The 22,656-nt window shown below is 35.9% G+C and overlaps 1 protein-coding gene across 2 annotated transcripts in view; it reads left to right on the top strand.

Moving 5' to 3' along the window:
- Nucleotides 1-22,617, top strand: part of gpc6a (glypican 6a) — a 262,772-nt gene extending 240,155 nt beyond the window's left edge. For both annotated transcript variants that reach the window (XM_067403639.1, XM_067403638.1), the window contains 3 exons: nucleotides 9,808-9,938; nucleotides 13,183-13,358; nucleotides 16,722-22,617. In XM_067403639.1, the coding sequence (XP_067259740.1) occupies nucleotides 9,808-9,938; nucleotides 13,183-13,358; nucleotides 16,722-16,918 (504 nt within the window). In that variant the 3' untranslated portion in view covers nucleotides 16,919-22,617. The remainder of the gene's footprint in view (nucleotides 1-9,807; nucleotides 9,939-13,182; nucleotides 13,359-16,721) is intronic.
- Nucleotides 22,618-22,656: the final 39 nt, after the last annotated feature.

The following is a 22,656-nucleotide window of genomic DNA, read 5'->3' as shown; positions in this document are numbered from 1 at the left end:
GCTAACATAAGGCTTCTCTTAATACACAGCATGTATTTTAATACACCTTTGAAACATGAGTTGGCTTATTTATTTATATGCACGCTTGGCACGCTCTCTACTGTCTGGGGAGTCTCTCTCTCTCTCTCTCTCTCTCTCTCTCTCTTAGAGGTGCAGCAGCATCTAGTGGTCTTTCTGGAGAGAAAGGCTTGTGTAAATAAAATGTTTTTTTTTTTTTCTCATTTTTACTTTAGTGGTGTTTATGCAGTAGTTTCTGAATACTTTCCTCAAATCTGTTGTGCAAATGTTAATCAAAATCCTTTGTTTGACTTTATAAGTAGGTGTCTTCAAAAGTAGGGTTGGTAATTTTGGGAGAGGCAAGCAATAGTGAGCTAGCTTTGAAAGCATAAGATCCCACCCTCCCTGCAGAGCTTTACAAGGCCACACCTCCTCCAAAACACATGAACACTCACAGCGGGAAGCACACAAAAGCGAGACAAGATGGCATTACACTACCTCATATCTCAAAGCACATAACATTACAATAATAATGAATGTAAACAACCTAAAGGGCACTGACCTGTAACACCTGACTGCTGCAGATTCATTTTGCCGTTGATAGTGTTGCCGCTCCGAGTATAACGTCACAGGTTTCCATCGTTTCCAAATTATGGTAGTGATTGGATGAACATTTTATGGCCCTACACCTCCCACAGATATATATATATATATACAGTATACAGTACTGTGAAGAGTTTTAGGCACTTGTGTAAAAATGCTGTAAAGTGAGGATGTTTTTAAAAAATACTGTTATAAATAGATTCTATTTATCAATTAACTTACATTTACATCATTTACATTTAGTCATTTAGCAGACGCTTTTATCCAAAGCGACTTACAAATGAGAGTAGTAGAATCAATTAAATCAACATGAGAACAACAGTGTATAAGTGCTGAGTGAAGTCACAGTTATGTCAATAAAGTGCTCATAGCGAATTTTTTTTTTTTTTTTTTTTTTTTTAAATAAATAAATACACAGATAGGAGAAGAATATTAGTCAAGGTAAGTGCTACTACTACTGGGTCAAGTGCTGACGAAAAAGATACGTCTTTAGCATTTTTTTGAAAATGGCTAGAGACTCGGCTGCTCGGATAGAGCGTGGTAGGTCATTCCACCAGCCAGGAACAGTCCCGGAGAAGGTCCGTGAGAGTGATTTTGTGCCCCTATGTGATGGCACCACAAGGCGCCGTTCACTTGCAGAACGCAGGTTTCTGGAGGGCGCGTAAGTCTGAAGTAGTGAGTTAAGGTATAGCGGTGCAGAGCCAGCTGTCGTTCTGTAAGCAAACATCAGAGCCTTGAATTGGATGCGAGCAGCTACTGGCAGCCAGTGCAGACTGATGAAGAGAGGAGTGACGTGCGCTCTCTTCGGTTCGTTGAAGACCAGTCTTGCTGCAGCATTTTGGATCAGTTGTAGAGGCTTGATAGTGCATGCTGGAAGGCCAGCCAAGAGAGCATTACAGTAGTCCAGTCTGGATAGAACAAGAGCTTGGACAAGAATTTGTGTGGAATGTTCAGATAGGAAGGGTCTAATCTTCCTGATGTTGTACAAGGCAAATCTGCAGGACCGGGTCGTTGCTGCAACATGATCTGTGAAGGTTAGACAATCATCCATCACCACTCCAAGGTTTCTGGCTGTCCTGGAAGGAGTGATGGTTGAAGACCCAAGTTGAATTGAAAAGTTATGATGAAGTGTTGGGTTTGCACCGATCACAAGCAGTTCCGTTTTTGCAAGGTTGAGTTGGAGGTGGTGGTCCTTCATCCAGGCAGAAATGGCTGTCAGGCAGGCTGTGATGCGACCAGCAACCGTCGGATCATCTGGTTGGAATGAGAGGTAGAGTTGTGTGTCATCAGCATAACAGTGATGGGAGAAACCATGATCCTGAATGACCGATCCTAGTGATGACGTGTAGATGGAGAAGAGAAGTGGACCAAGCACAGAGCCCTGAGGTACCCCAGTAGCAAGATGATGTGACTTGGACACCTCACCTCTCCAAGATACCCTGAAGGACCTACCTGAGAGGTAAGACTCGAACCACTGGAGCGCGGTTCCCGTGATGCCCTTCGACATGAGTGTAGACAGGAGGATCTGGTGGTTCACTGTGTCAAAGAGCAGCAGACAGGTCCAGCAAGATGAGTACTGATGATTTTGAAGATGCTCGTGCCAGTCTCAGGGCTTCAGTGACTGAGAGCAGGGCAGTCTCAGTAGAGTGGCCACTCTTGAAACCAGACTGGTGGTTGTCAAGGAGGTTGTTCTGTGAGAGATAAGTAGACAGTTGGTTGAATACAACTCTCTCAAGTGTCTTAGCAATGAAAGGAAGAAGGGATACTGGTCTGTAGTTTTCTAAAAGAGCTGGATTCAGAGTGGGTTTCTTAAGCAGTGGGGTAATCCTAGCCTGCTTAAAAGCTGTGGGAAATGTTCCAGTGTGAAGGGAGGAATTGATAATGTGAGTGAGTGCAGGTAGAATTGAGGAGGAGATGGCCTGAAGAAGAGGAGTGGGGATAGGGTCTAGCGGACAGGTAGTAGGGTGATTGGAAAGAATGAGTTTGGAAACATCTGCCTCAGAAAGCATGGAGAAGGAGGGGAGAATTTGTGTGTTTTCAATTAAGATGTTCTTGTCAGTGTGTGGTGTGGAGAATTGGCCGCTGATGGTTGTTATTTTATGTGTGAAGAAAGTGGCAAAGTCATCAGCTGTAAGAACTGATGTGGGAGGGAGGGGAGGAGGGCAAAGAAGAGAAGAGAAGGTTTTGAAAAGTGTTCGGGAGTCATTTGAGTTGTTAATTTTAGTGTGATAGTAGGAGGTTTTAGCATTGGTGACATTAGTAGAGAAAGAAGAAAGGAGTGACTGATATAAGCTAAGGTCAGTAGGATTTTTAGATTTGCGCCACTTCCTCTCTGCAGCCCTGAGTCTAGACCGATGCTCACGGAGAACATCAGAGAGCCAGGGGGCAGAGGGGGTGGCGCGGGCTGGTCTGGTTAAGAGGGGGCAGAAATCATCTAAGCAGGATGATAGAGTGGTGCAGAGAGTGTCAGTAGCAGTGTTAGTGTCCATTGATGAGAATTGGTTAGCGGGAGGAAGTGTGGATGAGACCGAAGAGGATAGATGAGATGGTGAGAGGGAGCGTAGGTTTCGGCGAAAAGTGACGTGTGGTGGGGTGTGTGATGAGTTGGGGGTCAGGTTGAGTGTGAAAGTAATGAGAAAGTGGTCTGAGGTGTGTAGTGGAGTAACCAGTGTATTACCAGTGTATTGTATTAACTAAATCAAAACAATATTTTGTGTGAGCACACTTTGCATTTAAAACAGCTCTTGTCCAGGTACACTTGGGCATCATTTTTCAGGTAGATTTGGAGGCAGGTTTCTTAAAATCTCTTGGAGACACGGCCACAGTTCTCCTGGATTTATTTTGTCTCAGTTTCAAATGTTTCTTCATGTAATCTCAGACGGATTTGATGATGGTGAGCTCTGATCTCCATGTGGAGCACCGGCTGTTATCAGTCTTATTGTGTATTCAAAAATCTCACTGGATTATTACAATTAATGGCAAAATGAATGTTTGGAAATGTGAATGGATATTTCCTATTGACACACTACAGCAAAAGATATAAATAACTGGCTTAAAACCTTTTTTGGGGGGTGAAATTACTGACGTGCCTAATATATATAAATATATAAATATATATATGTAAACAAATCACCTATACCCTGCCTTAACTACTATGCACTCAGATTTAAATATAAATATATATATATATATATATATATATATATATTTATACTGAATTTATACTGAATATTTATATATATACTGAAACAAATCACCTATACCCTGCCTTAACTACTATGCACTCAGATTTAAATATAAATATATAAATATATAAATATATATATATATATATATATATATATATATATAGATATATATATATATATACTGAAACAAATCACCTATACCCTGCCTTAACTACTATGCACTCAGATTTAAATTAACCATTTGATACAATGCATGTACTGTGTACATACTTGTTTTTACATTGTACTTATATTTATTAAAAATGCATGTAATTACAGCTGTAATTAATTTATGTAATTAAACTCTTGGCATTTCCCTTACACCTTAACCCACACTGAAACCCACCCATACCACCAAACCCATCCATAACCTTACCCGTATCCCACCTCAATAGCAGCAAAAGTGTTTTTCAATACAATATGAACACAATAAGCACATTGTACTTATTTTTTCTAAGTATATAGTAGTTTAGGCCACTTAATACAAAGTGTGACTGTTTTTGTTTCTGGGAAACTTATAAACTTGTCCCTCAAATCTGATTGGATGAATGGAATGTTGTTCCAGGATCAACAAAGATATTGATCCAAGAACATGTTGTACTTGGTGAAATCAGGTTCTGCGTCATAGTGCTTTGACAGGGATGTGGTACACGAGCAGGACAGAGCATCTCTTGTCTAATATCTTCATTTCTTCACCCGATGTTCCAAAGCAACTGACACTTGTTGTAAAAGGTTTGAAGAGCAAATTTTATCTTCCGCAGATGCAAGACATTTAGGCTACATCATTTGATGTTGCGCTGCCAGAAAAAGTGAAAATTTCCAGCGTGTGTGAAATGCCCTACACAAATAAACTCGATGTGCCTTACCAAGTCTAACAAGCACAAACAGAATTTGACGTGCGAGTAAAAAGCTATCTGTCCTACAGCATTGTTCTACTTTACCACAGTAAAGGATATATATAATATACTAAATATAAACTATATATATACTAAAACATATTTTGCAATATAAAAAAAGTATATATACTTTTTTCTATTGGAAAATATGTTTGAGAAGTAGCACAAATTTTTCTGTCATTTTGTTTAATGTCCTTTTTTTTTACTTTGTTTGGGCAGTATTTTGTAAGGAGATAATGATGGACAGTTTGTTTGTTACATAAGGTTAATCTAATCCCACATGTACCGGATCTAACACAAATATCGCACCTTCGCTTTACATTTCGCTGTTTATCTCGACACCCTCCTAAAGCATCTATGTTAAGGTGTTAATATCAGCATCCAGACTAACAGCTTATGAATGCGAACCAAACGTACTGTGTGAAACCGCTCCAGATCTCTGCAGCCCGTGCTCACGGATTAGCACTTCAAAAAGGGCAAAGCGGCCTCCAACTCTGACACGCCGTCAATAAACATTCTTTAATGTCGCGCCTCTGGCTGTTGCTGTTGACTCCGCAGATAACCTCAGCATCATTTAGCGCAGCTTATTTCTGTAGAATGTGACATCCAGCACCTTTTAATCCCATTATGTCATTATTGTGTGTCAGAAACCTAATATACTCACATAGTGACACATACAGGATGTATACAGGTTTCCTGTGCCAACAAGAATTAATGTCACTTTGCATGAGATATTTATGTCTAATTGCATAATGATTCTTCAAGGGCTTTGGCATTCATACATGTCTATTATCAGAAAATTCCTCACTGCAATGAAGTATCCTTTCCTTAGCCAGTATTTTCATCTTGTTTTCCAGTAAAGATATCTAAGCATCCAAGATCAATTTACTCAAGGCTCAAAAAAGTTATTAAGAGTTCAGAGAATGTCATGAAATATGAGCAGAACAAATTTCTGTGTAAATGGATCATAAAAACACTTTGAAATTGATACCAACTTAATTGTATTTTTTAAGAACAATTTATGCAAGAATAGTTTTACAAATAATTTACAATATTTTTTTATGTAATTTACAAATCACAATTTACGTAAGAATGATTTTATGAATAATTAACAGAACAATGATTTTACGAATATATCAAACATAAATTTGATTAAATGTTTCTTTGTAATTATTTGTGACATTTATTAGCAATTTCTAAGTTAAATTCCTAATCTCGCACTGTTTTTTTAGTGTTAACAATGAGATTATGTGGTTTTTATAATCAATCACCACAGCTTTTGTCATTTTTTTTACAAGATGGACAAAATTTGTCACCAAAAAATAATTTGGTTTAACCAAAATTTTGGTTTTACCGAATGACACTTTTGGTTATACCGAATGAGAGGCTGATATCTAGATAGCTAGCTAGTTAGCTTGCTAGCTAGCTGTTAAAGGACAATCAAACATTTTATATTTAGTACAAGTTTTTTAAATATTACAACATTTTCCATGTTTTATAGCGGTTGTACCAAATGACCTGATGTTTTGGAACATGTGTATGAGCAAGTGAAAACATGGATTTTTCAAATAGTTAAGAGAGAGTTAGTTACTTTGCTTCACAAGATGTCTGAATGATGTCACATCCTGTCACATGATATTGACCGCATGACTTGATCCAAAATGGGCCCTTTATATTGGTTACTCCGAATGACATCAATGAAATTCATTTTTCCGGACATTCTTTCTCATGGCTTCTACGCATAATTTTAATACCACTTTGCACTATGTTGATATATGATGTTGTAAAATCATGGCAGAGTAAAAAAAAAAAAAAAAAAAAAAAAAAAAAATATATATATATATATATATATATATATATATATATATATATATATATATATATATATATATATATATATATATATATATACATTTATTAAATTTTTAAAATATTTTAATCACAAATGTATTGGCCTTTGCCAGAAAAAAAAAAAAATGACCTGTCACGTCACTGACCTATGTAAGAATGTAAAAAATATGTTTAGAGATAAATTGAATTGAGAATTATACTGAAGCTCTGACATGCTAACATGAGTCATGTGACAAGGCCACAATCTGTGTTTTCACTGTTATATGGTAGGAGGCGCTATTATGCATCTTCTGAAAGTAGAGAATCTCCAGATCAAAACACAAGCGAAAAAAAAGCATTGTTTGTGCGCGCGATCATTAAACATACTGTAGCATATAAATCAAAACTGCCTAACGTTACCGAATGAAATGTTGAACCCATGAAGAGTTATAGTACTGTGAAGCTATGAAGGTGTTGATGGACTCGGTTTGCTCCATTTATGTTTTGATCATCATTCTGAATCCAATCCAGAAGAAGTCTTTCACAAAAACATAATTTTCTCAACTTTTTGCTCAAAAGTTGCTGTTTGTAATGCAACTTGCCCACTTTCAAGTGTTGATAAAAAAAGAATGCATGAAGCAACAACATATTATGGGGGCTATGAATGTTTGTTTTTGTGTTTTTTTTGTTTGTTTTTTTTGTTTGTTTTGTTTTGTTTTGTTTTGTTTTGTTTTGTTTTGTTTTGTTTTGTTTTGTTTTGTTTTGTTTTGTTTTGTTTTGTTTTGTTTTGTTTTGTTTTGTTTTGTTTTGTTTTGTTTGTGAAAATGATCAAAAATGCTGGCGGTGGCTGGCAACTTAAAAAAAAAAAAAAAAAACGCTGGCGAGGAAACTGTGTTGCAGATATCTGCCATCAGATCTCCTCCTGCAGTCAGAACCCTGCACTGATAAGCATCAATCTGTTTGCTTTCTGGAGTGCGGTGCACTTCATTAATAAAATCAATCTGCACACGTCTGAAGCTCTGGGCTCTGATCTGATGATGTACTAGAAGGCAAGATTTTATCGACGATTCTGTAATGTCTCGGCACGAGCTAATTTCTCTTGCACAAAAGGCAGTATGAGTAGAATGTAGATAAATAATAGAATACACCTTGGATGAGTGAAGCCCATCTGGGGCCATTTTTCTTTGACCTAGAATGTACCCTTCATATAAAGCAGAATGTACAAGTATATTAAACTCTAAATACGAATCTTTTAAAGGAATCTGTTCATCTTTGATATAGTTTGCTAGGTGTAGCTACACAGGTATGGGTTACTACAGTAGAGTGATCTTATAAGGCAGTTTTATTGTATTTATGTATTAGGTTAAAAATAAGATGGATAATTAGAATTAGGAGGTTGTTGAAATCAATAACCCAGTTATGTTTTATGGTCCATTTTTTTGGTCCATTTTATGGTCCCCCAAAAAAATAGTCTAATTGCTTAGTGAAGAAACAGCACAGTCTTCTAAAAAAAGCCACATGATTTGAAGAAGCAATCATGTATTTAGCACAAACACTGTAAAGTCTTTGAAACATATAATACAGCAGTTCAGTTTAATATTGAGTAACTTACAGTTTTGACATAATATCACCAGTTAGTTTGTATATTTTGCTACACCGTGGACTGTGCATCTCTGAGATAACAACAGTAGCTGTGTTTCCTTCCTGAATGATTCAGCATTTTTTGAACAAATCGATTGAATGAATGATTGAATAATTCACTAAAGGCAGCCAGTTTTGTCACTAAACTAATGTTTTTTTTTTGTTTTTTTTTTTTAACGAATCAGTGAAATGCTTCCCGCTGCGTCCAAATATGTCTACTTTTATACTATATAGTATGTGGGAAAAAAAATATATACGAATTCAAAGTATTCATAAAACAGTAGGCGAAAAGTTCCCAGATGACCTAATACTTCCGGAGAGATTCTGAAGTGCGCATTTGATGGACACTTAATATCCCATGATCCCATGTGAATGGAAGTGAAGGATGCAACTGACGCCACAGGTCACATGACAATGACAACATGGCGGCTAATGCCTGAATTTCATTCATACTATACACATTTAAATGATATATAACACTATTTTAACGGTCACAAAGTAAGTTTCAAACCAAATGTAGTGCCTACTGTAGCGTATGTGATTTTGGATGCAGCGTCTGTTTTGATCCTGTGTGAATGAAGTGTTTTGAACAAATCAGTTGAGTGAATCATTGGCATGCTAATAATTTTAAATGGATCGTTGGAATGAATGAATCACTAACTCACTTAAAGATGTTCGCTTGTCACCACCTACTGGTGCAACGATGTAACTTGCAGAAAGAGGCATTGAAAAGATAGCAAAGTGCAATTTTGCAATTCAGACATATGCTTTCTTTGAATGTCCGAGACTTGCGATTCAGTAGCTGGTATAATTAAAGTAAACTGTAAAACTGTTTAATAATAATAAAATAAACACAATAAAATAATGTAATAACAAATGCTAGTTTGCATTATACATCAGCATAATAGACTGTTAGAAGAATCAACCTGGAAACCTCACACATTCAAGCTACAAAGAGCCACACCCTCTTTTACATTAAAAATAATATAGATAATTAGAATTAGGTGGTTGTTGAAATTGGTAACCCGGTTATAAGTAATAGTAATAGCGGTGCTTGCCTTAACAAGCACTTGCTAGCTAATAAATAGTAGAAATATTGTGCATTTCTAGTGAGTTAAAGACCAGCAACCATTTAAAAAGGCATGCTATGAGTGGAACAGACAACCAGTGACATGTCTAACAATGGACTAGACATTTCTAAACAATTTCCATAGATAAATATTGGCATAATGCCTGCAAATAAGTCCAATTTATAAACCTCTCACTATGAGAAGTATTCCAGGTTGAGAAGAGATTCCAGCGATCCCGTTCAGCCAGTTTAAAAACAAATCTGTCCTTCTGGTTGGTACAGAAAATAACAGCACAGCTTAGTGGAGGATTAGACTTGCACCTGGTCCCCAATGAATTATCTAGCAGTGTTGAAACTGAAAAAGTGAACTGTGCAGCGAGCCAGAATGAGATTTCCATGCAAATTGTTGGCCTCATCTTTCCCCCCTTTATAATAATCCCAACCCAATCCATCACACAGTTCAAAATGTGCCCAAATCGTCATTCTCTTGTTGTGTGCTTGTGGTGTTGAATATGCTAAACTGATTTTCTGTGTGTGATTCCAGGTGATCGACATTAAGGAGAAGCTAAAGGAGTCGAAGAAATTCTGGTCGTCGCTGCCAGACAGCATCTGTGCAGAGGACAAAGTGACTGACCCAGATGAGGAGCAGTGCTGGAACAGCCACACAAAGGGAAGGTACGGCGGTCACCTTCAGATACATGTTCCCCTGGGTCACAATGCAGATTGTTGTGTTTCAATGACACCTTCGATGGTAATTGTTTTAGCGATATTAGGTCATAGGCAAATACAAAACACCCTGTTGGCTCAGTACACAAGGCTGGTGTGTGTCCACCCAATCAAAAACATTACATACAACTGTCGACTGGTCACATGAAAATAAAATTCATTATTAACATATGATTCCTAAAACATGATACTTTGTTTAAATAAGAATCTCATATTCAGTCAGAATTACTTTACTGAAGTAATTACCATGGTGAAGTTTTGCAAGAGGTGGTCATTTTTATAATTATTAAATGATTGTGCAGCAAATCAGAATATTGGAATGATTTCTGAAGGATCAAGTGACACTGAAGACTGGAATAATGACGCTGACAATTCACATCACAAATTGCATAAATTACATTTTTCAGTATATTCAAATAGAAAGTAAGTTCAAGTACACTGACAAGCTGTCAATTGAACACATTAATTTAGTGTGAATTATTTTTTGGAAAATGGTCCAAGGCTCAGGAAAAAAACAAACAAACAAACATACAAACAAACAAACAAAAAAACAGTGAGAATGCCCAAATATGTGTACATACACAAACAATTAAAAAACATCACAGTTTGAAAACAGCCTTTAACACATAATAATAATTTATGATTATTATGTGTTATTACAATCTGAAAAAAGTAAATAAAGGTGACTTGACTTGACTTGACTTGATTGAGAGACCTCTGAATAAAAAATGAAAAAAAAGGTAGTTGCGACTTTTTATCTTTATTTTTTTTTCTTGCAATTGCGAGTTTATATCTTGCAATTAAGATTTTTTTTTTTCTAAGAATTGGACTTCATAACTCATAATTGTGAATTTATATCTTGCAATTCTGACGTTTTTCTAACACTTCTGACTTTTTTTTCTTGCAATTCAGATTTTTATATATATTGCACAATTCTGACTTTTTCTTGCAATTGCGAGTTTATATCTCATAATTCTGACTTTTTTTCACACAATTCTGACTCCTTCTCTTAGGATTGTTAGATATAAACTCGCAATTGCAAGAAAGAAAAAAAAACTGAATTGTGAGAAAAAAAGTCAGAATTGTGAGTTTATGGCCCGGTTTCACAGACAGGGCTTAGACCAGGATTAGGTCTTAGATCAATTAGGGTATTTAAGTAGCTTTTATAAATGTACCCAAGTAAAAAACTTTACTGGTGTGCTTCTTGAGACAAAAATATGCACAGACATATTTTAAGATATGCCAGTTCAAGTTGCTTTCATTACATGCATTTTATTCTAGGACTAGCTTAAGCCTTGTCTTTGAAACCGGGGGAATATCTCACAATTCTGAGAAAAAAAAAGTCACATCTGACTTTTTCATTGCAATTCTGACTTTTTTTTCCTTGAAAATGTCACAATTATCTTTTAAATTGTTTTATTCCCTGGAGAAAACGAGCTTCCATAGTTTTACAGTAGCTCATTCCTTCAGTTCATTTCTGCTCATGGGCATCTAATAGAACACGCCATGATGTCTGTCACTCCGTCTGCCCGCCTTTGACAATAAGCCAGACGGCTTGGCAGAAAACCCATTCACTTTACAGCCCTCCACAAGTGAGAATATCAGCAGATGGTGCAATATAAGATGCGTTTCATTTTCTTTCCAAGCGGGCCTCATCATGTAAATGACCTGTATTGGGTGAAGAGGTTTTTAGAGTACCTAAAAGACAAATTAACGTAAATGATAAGACTTGGTGGAGCTGAAATACATGTGATGTTTTTTTCCTTCCAATATTTGTCAGATCTGGTCTCCACGGAGTACAACAGTCTCATTATTGGCTAATTACTGCTTTAAAACCACACAGTTTGCATTTGAATAGGAGCAAATTTGCGATGGCGCAACCCAGGAGCATTCAACAAGTTTCATTTATTTTTCCACAAAGCACCACCTGAAATATTAATTAGGCACAAACAATTACCTCTTGCTAAAGCGCTTATTTGGAGATTAGATCTTAATAGAGTTCGTTGCATGCATAATGCTGCAACATGTGTTCAGACACAGAGGCAGAAATTCAGAGGAGGGAAAAATGATATATGCAATTAATTCAGTGTGAATCACAGACTCTACAAACTTCATTATGTAGATCATTTCAGTCTTCTCCAGTTCTGCATCAGAGTAAAAGGTAATAATTATAAAATAATAATAAAAAAAGATAATTGTGAAAAACTGTAATATCTCTGATTAAAAAACACTGCATTGCAGTTACTTTTAAAATTTATTTTAAGCAAAATTAGTTGGTTTTTGTTAAGCATTCATTAGATTTAAAAACATTTATTTAAATAAATTCAATACATTTAAAGTTTGAAAATCTCATTGATATTGTTCGAATGTTGAACCATTAATAATCAAATCTGCATTGACGTCATTACAATATTTGCATACTACATTGTGGATGATCTTCCATTTATTTTCATATTGTATTTTTTGTCTTTCTTGTAATTATTGAACAAATTATAGTCTATTATTTATTATTATTTTTACTCTATTATTTCTAAAAATAATGCATTAACTCGTACGCAACTGAGAGGAAACAGGACACGTTCTGAGTGTTTCGACATTGACTTTTTAAAACATTAACACTATTTATTAGCTGATTTGCAAGCACAGCATTCCTCGCAAGAAATACACAGCTAGTTGTAATGTTTAGCACCTTTACAACCAAGGTGATTTTCACACTATAGGTGAACGTGCAGATTGAAGCCTCACATTATTCCTGTTATACAACACAGGGCGCCGCAAAAACGCTGACTTCCTGATGCACATAGTGCAACTGAATTTTGCAAATGAAGTAATTCTGCACTCGATGTAGAGCTGCAGGGCATGTTAATGTGAATGTAAGAGGTGCTGATCCTGCTAAAGCGTCTCCTGATGGGGTCATGGTTGAGTCAACAAACAACGCCGGCTCACGTGACCACCTGCAAACGCTCTGAAGTTATGCGTGTTTGAGGTTTTATCATAATAGGGTGGAGAAAATGAATTTCAAAAGATGTGTTTGGATAAATTATGAGGTTTTTAATCAAATATACATTATACCAAATCATAGATTCCAAAAAGTGAATCATTTATGTGTTTCTTGAACCCCAAGTGTGAAAACATTTTAATAAAATATTCCCACCTAAAAAAATCCTCCAAATGTTTGTTTGTTACTTTCTAGATATTTTCCTGAAGTTGTAAAAGACGGCCTTACGAACCAGCTCAATAACCCAGAGGTGGAAGTGGACATCACAAGACCAGACACCTTCATCAGACAGCAGATCATGACCCTGCGAGTGATGACCAACAAGTTACGAAACGCCTACAATGGCAAAGACGTCTACTTCCAAGACTCGAGTAAGTCCCTTGCATAAGTAAATCTCTATATCTGTCAGTAGAGAACATTAGTTTATGGTCTGCTGTATGTGCAACTACTGTAAAACAGTACAGCTGACTGTTTCTGATGTTCTGGTGTTCAAGAAATATATGAGGGATTTTGTTGTCCATCCTAACCTAGGAATATACACATCTTCAGGTTAAATACCATTTATGTTGGCTGGGTTTTGATCTGGAGTAACCTACACTCACTGGCCACTTTATTAGGTTCACCTTGCTAGTATTGGATTGGACCCTCTTTTGCCTCCAGAACTGCCTTGATTCTTTGTGGCATAGATTCAATGAGTTTCAATAAGAATGTTTCATTCCTCAGAGATTTTGTTCCACATTGACCTGATAGCATCACACAGTTGCTGCAGATTTGTCAGCTGCAGATCCATGATGCGAATCTCCCGTTCCACCACATCACAAAGCTGCTCTGTCGGATTGAGATCCGGTGACTGTGGAAGCCATTTGAGTATAGTGAGCTCATTGCCATGTTGAAGAAACCAGTTTAAGATGATTTGGGTTTTGTGGCATGGTCCGTTATCCTGCTGGAAGTAGCCATCAGAAAATGGGTACACTGTGGTCATAAAGGGATGGATATGGTCAGCAACAATTGGCCCAAAGTGTGTCAAGAAATTATCCCCTACACCGTTACACCACTAGCAGCAACCTGAACCATTGATACAAGGCAGGATGGATCCATGCTTTCATGTTGTTTATGTCAAATTTTGACCCTACCATCTGAAAGTCACAGCAGAAATCCAGACTCATCAGACCAGGAAATGTTTTTCCAATCTTCTGTAGTCCAATTTTGGTGAGCCCGTGTGAATTGTAGCCTCAGTTTTTCTGTTTTTAGCTGACAGGAGAGGCACCGGTGTGTCTTCTGCTGCTGTAGCTCATCTGCTTCAAAGCTGGACGTGTTGTGCATTCAGAGATGCTCTTCTGCAGACCTCGGTTGTAACGAGTGCTTATTTGAGTTACTGTTGCTTTTCTATCAGCTCAAACCGGTCTGGCCATTCTCCTCTGACCTCTGGCATCAACAAGACATTTCCGCACACAGAACTGCTGCTCACTGGATATTTTCTCTTTTTCTGACCATTCTCTGTAAACCCTAGAGATGGTTGTGGTTCTGAATAATATAAAAATACAAATATAATGTAATATATAATATGTATAATAATGGGAATTTTTAAATATGTAACAAAATAATAATAAAATAAAAAGCTAAGATATAAAGGAATATGCAAAATAAAGTAAAAATACTTTAAAAATACAAAGAAATGATAAACAAATGAAAATGCTGTCACTAAGTCCTTTATAAACACACATTAAGTGTAATATAAGTATAATACATATAAAAATATATAGTAATGGAACTTTAAAGATATGCAAAATGCAAAGATGTGAGTCATTTGTTTGATAAGGCTTTAACAGCCACACAGAACACCCTAGCAACCACTTAGAACACCTTAGCAACACGGTGTGTTTTGCACAAGCAATTATCACTCTGAAAATGCACAATTCTATTTTTTTTTTTTTTTAAATAGTTTAATAAGTCAGCAGTGTATAACTTCTAGGTTATATTAGATTGTGTAAGTTGAAAAAGCCCATATACGAGTTTGTGTTTTCTTTTTGGCACAATATTGTGATATACAAACAGCTCAAAGGTGAAAAAGTCACCAAGTTGAGCTCTCCGAGTGCACTGCTCTTTTCTCAAGGAGACACATTAGTATTTAAGACATGTAGCATACATTCTGTTATTGACACTTATTTTGGTTTCGACCTACTTAAGATCTGACTTTCTTAAAGGAATAATGCATAGATGAAAATAGATTCAATTTCACAGATAAAAATAAGCTCAAACTGGCATGCACATTTACACCCTTCTTAGATGCAAAACTCTCCAGCATGTGTTATTCCCTCTAAGGAGGCCAGCCCATCCCTCACATGGCCGCCGGCTCCATTAATCATACGACGGCGTCAGAAAGCGTCACACGCTGTCTAGACCCTCTGTCAGCGTCAGTGAAATGAAATCCCTCGTCTGTCAGAAACAGAGAGCCGGGCGGCACTGACACCAACAGGAAGCTGAATTATGATAATGGAGTGTCGGGTCACATACTGTATGATGCTGGTCCAGAAATATGCCCGTCCTCAGGTGCCATTTATGTTTGCAGGGGTTTGAGCTGACCTGGAGTAACTCTAAACCTAGGCTATATGAGAGCCCACTAATAATTGTTCAAGATATTAATTCAGAAATCAATTAAACAATAATAATTCAATAAATACAAATAAATATGATCTAATGAAATAATAAAAAATAATAAAAACATTCAAAATAAATTGTCAATACAATATTAATCTTAATTAACCCTCTAAAACACATGTTAAGTATTATAAATATAATTTAAAATATGATATTAATATAAAAATACAAATATAATGTAATATATAATATGTATAGTAATGGGAATTTTGAAATATATAAAAAAATAATAATACAATAAAAAGCAAAGATATAAAGGAATATGCTAAATAAAGTAAAAATACATTAAAAATAGGCCTACAAAGAAATGATAAATGCAGTCATTAAGCCCTTTATAAACACACATTAAGTGTAATATAAGTATAATACATATAAAAATATATAGTAATGGAAGTTTAAAAATAAAAAGCAATATTTTATATCACTAACCCCAAGTGCCAACATTCGGGGGAAAAAAAGTGAAAAATTTCCTAGATATATTTGATATTCAGGTAAGCTGCAATCAATAGTTATGACACTGAAGTTGACTAACTTTCCTTATATTTTTATTTCCATATTTTGAACTCTTTCCCCATCAGCGTTTCTTTCTTCTTCTTCTTTTTTTTAAGTTGCCAGCCACCGCTAGAATTTTTGACAATTTTCACAAAAAATGTTATGCCTCTGATTAAAAAATAAATAAATAAAAAAAATCTAGCTTCATGCTTTCTTGTAAATCAACATTTGAATGGGTAATTTTCATTAAAAAAGCAACATTTTGAACAAAAAGCTGAGAAAATGGTGGGTTTTCTTTTTTTTTCAAAGACTACAACGTGCATAAGCAATACGTTTATCGCTTGTTTCTGCTCTTTTTTTCGGGGGTCTGTGTTTTAATCCGGAGACTCTACTTTCAGAAGATGTGTAATACCACCCCTACCGTATAACAATGAAAACACAGAAAGCTGGAATATTCCGTCAATGGCGGGTAAAGAGCTAATTGTACTGAACCTGCATTGTCCTAACAATTTCGGATGCAGTTTGCTGGCACATGTTATTCCTGCACTTTTTTTCTGACATTTCCTTGTGTTTCTTTGCATTAGGTGATGAGGAGAGCGGCTCAGGTAGCGGAAGCGGCTTCACGACAGAGCCTGAAGTGGTCCACACCGAGCCCCCGATGTTGGAAGCAGACAAAAGCGACCCGCAACCAACGGCGGGCGCGGCCCAACAGCAAAAGCCCTTGTTGCAGTTACTAGTCTCCGTAATGGCCCTCACATCGCTGCTGCTGCGGTGGAGATAATGGCAGTAGGGGGCACGCAGCCACACGGACATTTAAGACAGACGCAGCGTCGCTCACGCTGTTAGCCTTTCCGTAACTGGACTGGACGTTTTCCAAAAAAAAAAAATAAAGAAAAAAGCCCATGAAAAAAGGAGAGCAAGCTAGCTAGCTAAATGTAAGGAGAGCAAGTGAGTGTGTGAAAGGAAGAGCGAGCGCAAATCTTTGCATCCTGCTTTTTTCCAAAGAATGCTTGGTGCAATCAGAAACAGCTTCTCTTTTGGCCAACTGCTCTCATTTCTTAATGAAGTTACTTTTCGGATGAAAAAAAGTGGTTGCCGTGAAAATGGGACCACTTTCCACATAGCTCTTTCGGAAAAGAATGGGAAAATACAAAAATATATTTTTGTTTTCCTTTTATACTGCATAAAATGAGACAACAAAATACGCTCTGGTGTTTTCTCGCCCCTCCCGAATTCATTGTACGATTAAAAAAAAAAAAAAAAAAAAAAAAAAAAAAAAAAGGCATTATAAAGAAAAAAAAATAACTACAAAAAATCTATATGAATCAATTTGTTTATGTACCACTGTGAGAATGCATGGGGAGGTCATGAGTAAATGTTTTTAACTGTGATTTTCACACAATTTTAATGCTTTTTTCTCTTTTTTTCTTTTGTTGAAGTGATTTTTTTAATGTTATTTGCTAAGGTGGCGATTTGAGGTCATTTTATAAGACAGTTTTAGGTGAGCGTTGAAAGAGTCTGGTCGAGTTTCCCGAGGGCTGCTCCTGCTTAATTCAAAATAAATGATCCATATCTTAATATATAAAGGTTTAGTTATACAATGTTTTCTTACAGAGAAAGATTTATTTATATTTCTAATATAATTATATATTTTGGCTTTACCAGTTAGCAACTTTTATTCAAAAGCGCATATCTAACAAAATAGCTCTTGCAAAGATGTTTTTTTTTTTGCCCTTTTCAATGCAAACACATTCATTTATTTTACAAATATTTCCTTTTCAATCTGGATTCAGATGTACCCAACAGACTTGCCTGATGAGTCTGAAATTTTAACCGGATTTTAACAGTTTCCTTTGCCCCATATGTAATTCTGATTTGGGAAAGTTTCTAATCGAAAAGTCTTCGGAAACACCTAAAGCCAGTGTTAAACGAGATCTGAGTCATGTTCCTTACGCTCATTTATATACTTGTCATTTTAACCAATTATGTATGCACAACCCACATTTACTTGTCAACAGCTTTTTTTCATTTTCCTGTCTTTATATGTAACTCACCATATCAGCGTTTCACGTTTTATGTATAGACAATTACAAAAAAATTATTTAGTTGTGAATCAATGGGCCTCATTCATGAAACTAAAGCAGGTTAATTTTGCAGGTAATTATTGTAAAACAGTGTTTCCCAACCAGGCTGCCGTGTAAAAAAAAATATTTTTAAATTGCTACAATGTGTAAAACGACAACGATGTGGTTAAAACGGAGACGTTTTTGCTTTGTTTTTTTCTGCGTACAGATGACACCATTATCAAAACCACCCCCATTCATACGAATCCGCCAAAATGACTAAAAATGCTGTATTCTGTTGGCAGGCCATTAGATGGCGATGAAACACTGTAGACTGAACGTGTAATGCGCATGTGCATGACATTATAGTTTTCACAGATTCGCGTTTTTGTTGTTTAAATCGAGACGGTTTTGAAAAACATGCACTTTGAAACCTGTTTTTAAAAGTTTGTGTTTTCAGGCCACCAAAACGCCATTGTCGTGTAAATGAACGGGCAAAACGCATAAAGTTTTCTGATCATAGTTGAAAACGATGTCATGTAAACAGCCCCTAAATTTCACCGTGAGATGTGCATAATTTTCATTCCTGTGCTCATATCCAAAGTACGCACACATAAAGCTGCCTCTCAAACAGCTTGCGAGTGCCAAATTTATTTCTTTTTCATGGTTTGTTGCACTTAAATGGTCATATACACACACAAAATATAGTCACATTGTCCCTTTTGCCGAGTATTCACATAAACACAATTGATTATGTCCTAAATTAACAAAAAGTTGAGAAAGAAAACGTATGTGTAACAGTATATTGGATCCGTGCGTCAGGTCTTAAAGTGACAGCAGCCTAATACTCCTGCTGCTGTTTGTTTTTTTTTTAATATTAATCAAACATTAATCAAATGTTAATCAAAAGACAGAGAAAATCACTCACTGCTCTTGACTGAATTACTTTTGGAACTTCTGTATTTAATTTTTACAATGAAGACTATCCAATGTTATTTTACATTTAATTACTTTAGTTTCCAGTATATCCTACCTGACTAGCCCTACTGCTGTTAAACCTACCTGAAAAACTTAAAGCAATTAATTTAATTTGTTTCTTTATTCTATTGTATATATTTTATTAATTCCAAAGGGTGACTGACGGGGAAAAAAAGGCTGGGAAACACTGTTCTAAAATATATAAAAAATATCTAAAATGTTTATTGCAACATGCAAAAAGTTTTTTTTATTATTATTATTTAAAATTTTATCTTTATTTTATTTAAATAATTTGTAAGCATTCTTATGAAATTTGCTGCATTGAATGGAATCAAACTGCATTAGAGTTTGTTTTTTTATGAATGATTTACACTGAAATCTGTTTCACGAATGAGGCCCAATGAGTCGCTTTGAATGTTACAGGGGCACTTTCTTGATTTCACTTGTATCTATAGTTATGAATGTTTCTAATCCAGTGCAATTCAAATCCAATGTACACATTGAACAAACTGACAGAATTGCCAGTTTAATGGCTCAGACCTCCCGTTATGAATGCTGGCATGTGTTAATGTATCGTTTAATGACAGCCTCTCCAAACAGCTCATGATTTATGGAAGAACGCCATGCATTCATCCAGAGCCATAAAGCTATGCGTTACAGTATGTTCAAAGCCGCCTGCTAAAACACTCTTTTCATCATTGAAATGCAAAGACGCTAAAAGATCCCTCTAATGTCCTCTTCTCAGAGATGCGTGAAGGTTGAATTGAAGCATCAGTGAGGACGGGTGCCGTGTAGAATATAGACACACAAACAGCTTTGAAAATGAAATGTGGAAGAGAGAGAGAGACAGTCCAGTGATGCACTAGTGCATCTGTTTTTGAAAGCAGGACAGGTAGCAGAAGACAATGTGCTTTTTGCTCATGCTTGGGTACTTTTGTCTTCCCAGAAAGGCTCAAAAAGCACCTCGTGGGTTTTGGAAATGAGAAATTCAGTGAGCCAAGAGAGAGGGCGCACTGTGGAAAGGTCAAACACGCCGCTGTGTCGTAAAGTCAACATGAAGTCAGATCTTGAATCCTGCTCATGTTCCTACACAAGATTTCAGAATGGGGATTTGTAGTGATGCCATAGAAGAAAAATTTTGGGTTCCCCAAAGAACTTTTCAGTGAACAGTTGAATAAGTGTGAATAACATTTGAATAATCTATAGAAACCCTTTTCCACTTAAAAGAACCTTTTGTGCAATAGAAAGGTTCTAAAGGCTCTTTATGGAACCATCAATGCCAATATAGAACCTTTATTTTTAAGAGCGTAGATGAACAAAAAAACATTTTTTTCTGATTGAATATGAACATTACAAAAGTTAAATGGGTAATTTCATCTTGACTTTAAGTGTAAGTTGTGAATAAAAAACTAAAAAAATGCAAATGAAATGCAGGCCCATATATGTATTGCAACCAAAGTTATAATACTTATCTAATCATTGTTACATTGATGCATTAAAACAGATGACAAACAACCAATTTCAGATGTAACAAGGAATCTGCAAATATTGTAGTGCATTTTAACTTTGGTTACAATTATTTACAAAAAGATATAATGCATTATGAGTACCTTTATAATGCATTACACATAGCATAATAGGGGCACTTTAAATCATCTATTTTAAAGGTTCCTAATTTTCTCAAAGAGACTCAAAACAGTTTGAGGATTCAGTCTCTCTAAACCCCTCCTTTCCGCAAACCTACTCTGATCTGATTTGATTGGTCAACCGCTTAGAGCGTGCGTTGGAAACAAAACAGCCATTAGCATATTTGATCTTCAGCTCTGGATCTTCCTCAGCGCTTTATACACAGTGATTTGAATATTCAATTCTAGCACGAGTCCTCGTCCTTTTAAAGTGCATCATGCAAAGTGGATTTGCAGTTCTGAAAACAGCATCTTCTCGACATGTAGACAACATGAACCAGACTTTTCCAGTCTCAGCTGTACGCGGGCAACCAATGAAGACCATAGACTGGCATTATGCAAATTTGTTATTTTGTTATGTAGGTATGTGACAAGAAGTGAGACTGGAATTGCTGATGATTTGTTTTGTTAGTTCAGAATCGATTCTTTCTTTCAGGCAACAATAACTTTGTGTTGTGCACTTTTATCTTTGCAGACATTTTACCTTTACAAACAGCTGTATTATATGGAGGCTTGTTTCTGCCATGAAATAATAATAAAAAAAAAAGGTAATTGTGACTTTTTATCTCACAATTCTGAATCTTTCACAATTGCAAGCTACAAAACTCACAGTTGTGTGATATAAAGTCAGATTTGTGAGGTATAAAATCAGAATTGTATGATATAAACTCGCAATTGCAAGAAAAAACTCACAATTCTGACTTTATAACATGCTATTCCGACTTTATATAATTATGAGTTTATATCTCGCAATTCTGAGAAAAAAAAAAAGTCAAACTCACAACTACGAGAAAAAAGTCAGAATTGTGAGATAAAAAGTCGCAATTACCTTTTTATTTTTGTTTTTATTTAGTGGCGAAAACAAGCTTCCATAATATTACACACTACATGAAAGATAATATTCAAAAAAGCATAATGGGGAACTTTAAGTAAAGTGTTACCAGTATATATCATGGCAAATTTATTTCAAGAAAGACAAAAGTGAAGAATCCTCAAAATTGGTGGAGGGTCCCAAAAGAGTTGGTCGCAATTGATCACAAATGGGCACGTTAGCAGAAAAACTGGGACGTTTTAGCTCTGTTTTCTCTTCCATTGCCCTCCATTCTTGTGTGCTCCTGTCAGAATCTGAAGACGTGTTGTTGAAAAGAGCATGTCATGTAAAACTTTTCCTAATAGCTTGCGTGTTTCTACTTGTGGTCTGAATGTATTTGGCTTTCCTCTTTTGTGCGGAGATGAGATCGATTCAAAAGGTATCAGCTATGGTATTGGTCTTGGAGGATGTGAAGACTAATTAGTCCGATGGTTTTTATTTTTTTGTTTAATGTGTTTGATGAATTGAAGGATACAAACCAGATCCAAGCACTCAGAGTGAACCTGTTTCTATAGTTCTTTATTTTTAGTTTCTTTCCACATTGCACTTTGAAATTGAGTTCCACATTTAGATCTTTAATGAGTGACAAAACACAAGACGAGAAAAAAAAAAGAAAAGAAAAACGTTTACATGTAAACAAGTACAAGCCATGTCAAATACATGTTTGAGAAGATTGTGGTCTGAAAATGAACGTCGTTCCTACTGAAGCACGCTGCTTTGAGCTACTATAGGTGAAGTTTTAATGCGACGTTTATGTCGTGCAAGCAGACATGCCTTACAGTTTGTTTGTTTTGTTTTGTTTTTTTTTTTAAGAAAAAAAGTACTAAATGGATTGCATATTTGGATTTTGTTACTCTCTCTTATATACAGACAAGTGATGAAGGGGTGCAAATAAACATTTTATATGAAAAAAACATTGGTT

The sequence above is a fragment of the Chanodichthys erythropterus genome, chromosome 12, assembly GCF_024489055.1.
Source record: "Chanodichthys erythropterus isolate Z2021 chromosome 12, ASM2448905v1, whole genome shotgun sequence".
Classification (NCBI taxonomy): Eukaryota; Metazoa; Chordata; class Actinopteri; order Cypriniformes; family Xenocyprididae; genus Chanodichthys; species Chanodichthys erythropterus.
This window is presented reverse-complemented; position numbering and strand designations above follow the sequence as displayed.